The sequence below is a fragment of the Brassica napus genome, chromosome A4 (assembly GCF_020379485.1).
Source record: "Brassica napus cultivar Da-Ae chromosome A4, Da-Ae, whole genome shotgun sequence".
Classification (NCBI taxonomy): domain Eukaryota; kingdom Viridiplantae; phylum Streptophyta; class Magnoliopsida; order Brassicales; family Brassicaceae; genus Brassica; species Brassica napus.
The window spans coordinates 2,374,064-2,383,075 of NC_063437.1; the positions used below are offsets into that span (position 1 = coordinate 2,374,064).

At 34.6% G+C, this 9,012-nt stretch overlaps 2 protein-coding genes across 2 annotated transcripts; one reads left to right on the plus strand and one right to left on the minus strand.

Annotated features, from left to right (window-relative positions):
- Positions 1-3,713: 3,713 nt before the first annotated feature.
- On the minus strand, positions 3,714-8,720 carry LOC106447918 (mitogen-activated protein kinase kinase kinase 17-like). The gene has a single exon (XM_048777946.1). The coding sequence runs from the start codon at positions 6,162-6,164 to the stop codon at positions 5,292-5,294; it is 873 nt and encodes a 290-aa protein (XP_048633903.1). The 5' UTR covers positions 6,165-8,720; the 3' UTR covers positions 3,714-5,291.
- LOC106393005 (uncharacterized protein At4g04775-like) lies at positions 7,420-7,884 on the plus strand. Its single transcript, XM_013833760.2, has 2 exons — positions 7,420-7,572; positions 7,645-7,884. The coding sequence occupies exons 1-2, from the start codon at positions 7,420-7,422 to the stop codon at positions 7,882-7,884; spliced, it is 393 nt and encodes a 130-aa protein (XP_013689214.2).
- Positions 8,721-9,012: the final 292 nt, after the last annotated feature.

Sequence of the window (9,012 nt, forward strand, 5' to 3'; positions counted from 1 at the left end):
TGTCGGAATTTGATATATCCCGGAAAAATGAACAGCCAAAATTTTCATGAACCACCAATATCCAAAAGATTCTGACGGAATTCCAATGAACCTATTCTGTCTAATTTTTTAGTCTAAAAAAGTCGGCCCCTTGTTCTTCCTCATTTCTCCTCTCTCCCTCTCTCTAAAATCTCAACAATTCTCTCCGACTCTCTCTCTTTCTAATCCGACGACCTCAACCCCCCCCCCCCCCCCCACAAATCATGTAAGTCATCTCTCTTTTTTCTTAATTAAGTTATGGTATTTTAGTATATTACATTTTTGAATTTGAGGGTTGGAATGTTAGATTTTTGTCAGGTTGAAGAGTTTTATGAATTAGATGTTCAATTTTGTTGTTAGGTTCTGGTTTAGATATGTTTTGATTGTCATTTTGTAGGTTGTTTGTTTAATTTATCATTTTGTTAAATTTATTATTTTATAAAACGTTTTTCAATTTTAAAAAAATTTTGGAATTTTTATAATTTAAAATTTTTGGAATTTTTATAATTTAAATTTTATTTTTAATATATATATATATATATAAACGTTTTTCAATCTTTTATTATTTTTGTTTTTTAAAAACTTTTTAATGATTTTGTAAAACAAAGTATGTTTTAGATTTTTTTATAAAAACGTTTTTTTCACTTCTGTAAAAACGTTTTCAATTTATAAAATGTTGAAAGTTGTTTTCTAAAATTTTATTAACATTTTAAACGAACTATATACAGTAGAACCTCTATAAATTAATAATGACTTATTCTTAGGTCCACCCCCTAGGGTGAACCTCTAGGTTCACCAACCAATAAGATTGTCTTATTTTATATTCGATATCTTTTAAAAAAGGAAACAAAATATTGTCAAATTATATTATGTTTTTAAAATTAAAAGATAAAAAAATAATAATAATTACAAAAAAATATATTTTACGTCGTCAGCATAACATTAAACCCTAAACCCTAAATTCTAATCTCTAAACCCTTAATCCTAAACCCTAAACTCTTGGATAAACCCTAAACTCTAGGATAAATCCTAAACTCTAGGATAAATCCTTAACTCTAAATCAAAATCACTATACACTAAAACATTCAAGCGTTTAGGGTTTAGGGTTTTAGTCGTTTTTTATTTAGAGTTTAGGATTTATCCAAGGGTTTAGGGTTTACCCAAGGGTTTAGGGTTTACCCAGGGGTTTAGGGTTTAGGATTTAGGGTTTAGGGATTTGGATTTAGGGTTTAGTGTTTTGTTGACAACATTAAAAATATATTTTTTTTTTAATTCTTTTTTCTGTAACTATTATATTTTTTTACTTTTTTATTTTAAAAACATAATATAATTTGAGAATATTTTGTTTCCTTTTTTAAAAGATATCGAATTTGAAATAATGAAATTTTATTGGTTGGTGAACCTAGAGGTTGTGAACCCAAGAATGACTCATTAATAATGTTGGAACTTTAAAATTTTATTAATTTATAGAGATATTAATTTATAAAATTTCCTTATTTAGATTCCCTATTTTAAGATATATTTATTCTAAGGTAAGAAGATTATTTGATTCTAGTGTATATACATTAATTGTTATTTTATGAAATTTTACATTTATATTAATTTTATTATATTATTTGGTGTATATAATATATATTGCATATAACTTAAATTTGGTTTTAGATATAATATTACTAAATCTCATTAAATATATTAAGTGTTAAGAAAAGATAAAGATAATTCCATTGAGAATAAAAAAAAAAAATAATATGTTCTTACTTATATAAAATACGTATATATATAAATTATTAATTTATGATTTTAATGGGACTATATATTTACATAAAATTTTCTAAAAAAACTATTATCTTATTATTTTATCGATTTGTGTCAAATTTTGAACTGGTCCAAGTTGGGACCGGTAAAATTTATTAATGTATTGAGATTATTAAATTATCGAATATTAATTTATAGAGGTTCTACTGTAATAACAACGTTTTTCAAATTTTAATTTTATTATATGTTATATATATATAAAGAATTAAAATTAGTTCTTATAAAAGACTGGAGGCATGGGTTTGACATGTGAGCTGCAAAACAAAAGACGATGATACTAGTAGAAGAATTTGGTTCATTAGAGGTCTTTGCATTTTTCTGGCTCCCTTTACCTTTTGCTCTACGGAGAAGGAAACAAGGAGAAGACAAAATCAGGGTTTATCGAAAGGGAAACATCTAAAACCAATCTCTAAAGCGAATATTAAATTGAAATATTAATCATTCCTAATCAGCTCTATCAATTTAAGCGTCCATCACGCAAATCTTTGCCTAAGTTTTTTTTTTTTTTTTTTTTTGGTAAAATGTTAAATGAATCTTTGCCTAAGTTGAACAAAGTGTAGGAAACATACTAAATATATGACAAGTAGGATTTGGAACATCCAAACTGTGCCAAAGGTAAAGGACTTTATGTGGAAACTTGTGAAAAAAGCTATTCCGCTCAGTGAAAATCTAGCTACTAGAGGTGTTACCCCTTTTCCCTGCAAGGCTTGTGGTGACAGAGAAGATGATTTTCATGTTTTCCCACTGTCCAGTTGCGGCCTTTGTATGGGAGTTAGCTCCTCTCTCACGAGCTCCAACGATTCAGGATCGATCAATGTTCTTACTGATGCTTGCGTGTTTCGACTTGGTTAATCTACCCCCAGCGGGGGTTTATGTCCACTCTGGCCTTGGCTCTTATGGAACTTGTGGAAAGCACGTAATAAACTATGCTTTGAGGATCGTATCTTCTCCGGGATGGAGATTGTTACTAAGTCTATAGTGGATGCTAGGAACTGGCAAGAGGCACAAATGCCCCCTAAGGACCGAAGAGTAACTCACAAGTCTGCTCCTAAAGTAGCAAACAACCCTGTTCCTGCGGGAACGGTTGTGTGCAACGTTGATGCTGCGTGGAATGCCTCTTCTGGCAATTGTGGGCTTGGAGTGCTCTACTCAGGCGATAAGCCAACTACCCTTGTCTCGCGCACATGCGAACCTCATCCCTTTGTCTCTTCAGCAATGATGGCAGAAGCCCTCGCTACGTTTGGCGGTTATGACCGCGTCCTTCTCAAACATCAAGTCCCTGATAATTCTGTCGGATTCGCTCACCCTGATCAAAATATTGAAAGGAAGAGAATCTAGACCAGCCTTGTTTGGTATTTTGTTTGATATCTATCAGTTTAGTTCTTATTTTTTGATGCAATATCTTTCTCATTTATCCCTCGTTTGAACAATAGAGAAGCCGACTCTGTGGCTAAGTCCGCTCTCTCTGTCTGTAATGCCTCCTCTGTTGGAGTGTAAACCCTTGTAGTTTTAATGAAAATGTGTGTTGGCCCAAAAAAAAATATGACAAGTAGGAAACACAAACACCTGACTCTGATTTCAGAAGCAATAATGTCGTGGAGGTGTTCGGTAGGAGATCCTCAGATCCATTCATGTTCATTATAGGCGTATAGAAAGTGACAGGAACTATACTGCAAAAGCTCTATCTAGGAAAATGTAACCACATCAACCTTTATATCTAGATCAAGTGATTTTGAAGCTAGTTCTTCCAGCAACAGGACTATCTGAAGGCATAGCTGAGCAGTATGGTCGTTTACAACATACAAACATGCCTTCAAATGAGATGTTGACAGGGACTGCGGACAATAAACAAAGTGAAATAAGTCTACTCGTTAAGTGTATTAAATAGGAAATGGTTCAATTTGGAAAGATGCAAAGACGTATCATGGATTAAAAATATATATAGGTAACAAAGACGTATCATGGATTAAAACCCTCTATAGGTAAAACCGTAAACATGAACATTACATGACACAAAGAGCTTTTAACAGACATCAGTTATCAAAATAAACAGAGTGCCTACCAAGCAAAAGCTGATCCTTGTGTCTCGTAAGTCTTATATCTGATCCATACATGTAGATATAACCGAAAAGGCTATGTAGCCTCGAACAAGAAAAAAAAATTAAACTTAACGTTGGATGGTTCACCTCTCAGAGCTAGAAACTATGTGAATAACAAGTTTCTTCAGCCGAGTAGAGCGAAACACATTAACGGAAAGCCATCATCAGGGTCGTGCCTCGATACAAGCTGACATGCGAAGCTGTATGGAACACTCGTATCAGAGCGAAGACTAAAGAAGGTTGAGACTTTACTAAATTTGAGTTCAAAGATCAATGACCCAATGGAAACACAAAAGCAGATAAAAAAAACCGTCTGACTTCCACCATTGCAGGCCGCAACTCTCTTTTCCGGTTGAGATCAAGAACACTTGAACAGATGTAGTCAGTGATGAATGGTGGAGAGACTATTTCATTTTGAGCTTTGTATCCCACATGTCATTCACTCATTCGATGATGTGGTAAAAAGCTGTAGATTGTTTTTTTTGTTTCGCTAGTTGTTCCACGTTGGATTGTGTAATTGAGGGAAAACAAAATATCCACAGACTTCTTCGAAAAAATAAAATAAATTGCTGTAGCTTTTAATTTTATTTTGTCAACATTACTAACAAGGAAGGAAATATTATCCTAGTTGACCTTATAAAATCTAGGGATATACTATTAGCAAAATCTGACGCCTGATAAATCAGCAGATCACTAAACTCCCACGTAACCACATTAACACACATCCAAAATTATTCATTTGTGGCCCTGTATCCATTTCAACCCCAACACATACACACCACATGAATTTTTACTATCTAATGCACCACAATATTCAATTTCCTTTATTTGGAATCAGAGGAAAACCCAAAATATGGTTCTAAGAGCACTTCCCTCTTCAACACAACGGTGGGTTCGTCTCCACGTACGACCAAAGTCCCCATCTCAAGAACTTCATCGAAAGTAAACCGGGAACCCTAGATTTTTCGTCGTGTGGAGAAGCAATAGAAATATGAGGAGAAGAAGGAAAAGGAGACTTCGTTGTTCACTAGACAAACAGGTGTCTTAAACTTTTCACAGGCTCGGTCGGAGAAAGACTCCGAACTTCTCTACTAGGCCCCTGAAGCCACCAAATGAGTTTGTATTTTTTTTTTTTGTAAGTGAACTAAATGAGTTTATATTAATAAGACACATAAGAAACAAAATGCTTTTAACCAAAAAAAAAAAGAAAAGAAACAAAATGCAAATTAAACGACAATAACTTTTTTTTATATTTTTAACGACAATAACTTGACACCAACGAAATAAAAACCATTCCTTTCCGGCTCATCTCCACCAGCAATCTCACGGCCCTCTTCATCACATTCCAGCATATATCTTCTAGAAGAGCCTTCCTTGAACCACTCCATTACTTAAGCATGAAGGAACTGGAAGCAGCTCAAGCGGTGGAGTCCCAAGACTTTGTCTAACAAACTCATGACTCATGAGCTCCACCGCAGTGGCTCTAGCCCTAGGGCTCCTCTCTGTACATCTCCTCACAAAGTCCCTAGTCATCTCCGATAGATTCCACGGCACGTAATCACTCCTTCCTCTTAAAGTAACCCCCATCATTTCCATCACCATGGTACCTAAGGACCAGATATCAACCGCCGACGAGATCACTCCACGTGGCCCGACTGCCTCAGGAGCCAAATACTCCGGATTGTCCTCAAACAAAGACCCATTCACTGGATCAGGTCCATTGGGTTCCTTAGCCGAACCGAAGTCACCAAGTTTGAGCTCGCAAAGATCTTCATGAGCATAGCTCGGGAAGATGAGTATGTTCTCTGGCTTGAGATCACAATGGACATAACCGTGTTGGTGAAGATCCCTGAGCCCTTCAAGAACCTGGAAAATGCAATAACCGATGACGTTCTCGGGTAATGTCCCACCGGCTTTGGTCAGCATGTCTTTGAGTGAACCATGCGGTGCGACTTCCATGTGAATGGAACAGACTTTCACGTTCAATGGCATGGTTTCGTAGGAGACAGCAGGGCTCGTGGCTCTCACGGTGTTGAAATTGATTGAAAAGAAGCGATCCATGATCCTTACTTCTTTCTCGAGATCCTCTGAGTATTTGACGAAAGATGTTTTCTTAGCCATGAGTAGTCCATCACCGTTTCGGACCAGGGTGACATAGCCATTGTTGCCTTGGCCGAGAAAGCCTAGTTTTGGTAATGGAGTCTCGTCTAAAAACCACGAACCATATGACATGTTTAGGGTAATGGAGTCTCGTCTAAATTATAGAATTAGGGGTTTTTTTTGTTTTGCTTGAGAGACTTGAGAGATTTTGAAGATTGCTTTCTAAAGCATTACGTATATATTAGAAAATTTGATTGGAAAGTAAAGCGGGGTTTGACTTCAGTTGTAATTAAGAGTTTATTTGCATATATGTAAATATGAAACAAATTTATATGTTGACCGGAAATTAGCTTGTATGTTCAAAGTCAAATGTTTTTCTGGACCAATATTAATTTTTGATATTCAGTCAAATTCTTCCTTTTTTTTTGGTGTGACTGAATATTGTTGCAGATGCTCTCTACATCCACAATTATACCTACAATCGTAGATATACATCAATCTTGATTTGTATTTTCTTATAAAGCTCACATCTTTTTTTTTTAAATCCACGGTACTTTTTTAAATTATATCTTTATAATTGTTACGCAGAAACAAATACCAAATCCCAAATTTAAAGGTTTTTAAAAATTAAAAATCTAAAACCAAAGCAAAAAAGATCACAGCAATATTTCTACAGCCAAAAATTAAAATCACAACTCTTACCAATCAACCCCTTTGGCACATTATTTATGTTTCGGATTTATGTTGTTACTAGTCAATTTAAACTTTACTGGTATAACTACGATAGGCAAACTGAGTAATATGATTGTAAATTCTAAATTTGTTAATAAGTCATGGAAGTAATAAGATGAGATGGTGATTTATTATTAAAATTATGATTTAATCAGAATTATAAAATTTCATTTCATTGCTTGTTAGCAATCATTTAGGAAATATATTGAGTTTTCATCGCTTTTTCGTTAATACTCACCTCGTTACATTTTAAAATTTGCTACTGGTAGGAAATCAAGTTTATGTGTACATGATCGTATGAGAAAGAAACCAATGAAACATAATATAATTGGTATAACTATAAAATCAGTTATTCAAGTAGAGTATGACTAATATAAATGGAAATAATTAAAAAGTACAACTTTGATGTTTTCTGTAAAACTAAAAACTTGGTGAAACTTCGACCACGAAAATCCTTGGCTAAAATTTCCCGTCCAGCTTTTCGAATTTTGAATTTCCCTCTTCCCAGTTTGATAAAACCCCAAAATCGTTTAATCGAAGTATTAAACACCTTTTTTTGTTTTTTCCCATTCACTATCTTCTCCTTTGTCTCTCTTCTCTAATTTATCTCTCTCCCATTCGAACTCCCCCCAACCCCAAGAGAGAAATAGTGGAGATGTCCGCTTCATCTTCCACGACCGGTGGTCGGAGACGAGCACGAACTCCAGGAATACCTAGTAAGTGTTGGTGCGGGGTGGGCATCACCTCCAAAACCAATCAAAACCCATATCGCCGGTATTATCGGTGTATCTATGCGGCGTCACTAAGGGTACAACCGTTTAGCTTTTGTTATTGAAGGCTTACTCGTTCTTCTTTTAATGGTACGTTTAATCCATTATAGCTTGAGAACGACAATCATGTCTTCAAATGGGTTGATAAAGCTTTCACTGATGAGATACAACAGTTGGACAACCAAGTTCGAATGCTAGAAGAAGAAGTTCAATTTCTCAAAGCAACAATAAGGAGTGAAAGTGAACTCAGTGAAGGTCCCAAAATAATGGAGCCCAAGATAAAGATATCAGGAGGTTGTGTTATTCTTGCTGTCGTTTTAGTTCTAGGAATTATGATGTACAAGAAGTAATTCCTAAGAGACTTCGAGCTACTTTTTGTTTTTTTCTAAGTTTTTTTGTAAGTTTCTCCTAAGTTATGCGAAGTTAAATAACTATGTAGTTTGATATATCGAAAAAGTTTCTATAATTTTTACGATGTTATACAATTGAGAAAGTGAAAGTAACACAAAGTCTGGCCTATTTATACGAAAACGAATTTCAACTTTTTCTAAGTTTTACAAAGTTGGACAATTGATTAAGTGAAAACACAAATTTTTACCAGTTTATATGAGCACAAACTTGTAGTTCATCTTTTTTTTTTCCAAGTTGGAAAATTGAAAAAGGTAAAACCACGATGTTTCACTAACATTTGACATAGTTTCACCAACATTTAAACAAAGTTTCACCAAGTTTAAGACAAGTACGAAGATGGAGAACATTGAGAACAACAAGATTTACAAAAGACCTACAGCTCCATATCGCTGAACATAAGGGTCACTGCGTAGTAGAGACTGCGTGAACTCCTCAACCTCTGGTAAACGCGGATTGAACCTGAAGTCAGATAATCCACCATCGGTCTCAAGCCATATATCAGGAGGACCAAAATAACCTGTGTAAATGAGTTTAGTAAATGTTTTACTCAACTATCACTTACTCAAAAATTTTGCAGAGATCACATACTCATAAACTACACTTACTCAAAAATTTCCAGACCTTTCACATCTTAAGGACCACAATCACCTGTCCACGACCCTTCATGTTTTCAAGACCATCCCGGAAGGCATAAGCATGAACGCCAGTTGCCATACATTTTATCTGTCTGTCACTATTCAGAATAAAAAAGGTGTATCAATTACAGTATACATAAATTTTTCTTTGATCATATGTTACTTTCTACTTACATGTTGTCCCTTATGTAAAATACCATCCTTGGACTTGCAGAATCATCGAAATGGGCTTCCGTGTTGAAGACCACTCCCATTGTATCTACCAGATAAGTGTTACGTTTTTCTTAGTTTCATAAATTTAGACAATATAAATCACTTAGTTTCACTTACTTATACATAGTTATATTTTTAATACATTAAAGCTATACAAAGTTCCGAACCCAAGACATGTGAATATATTTTAATTCTAGTAGCATTCATACCTATGGGATA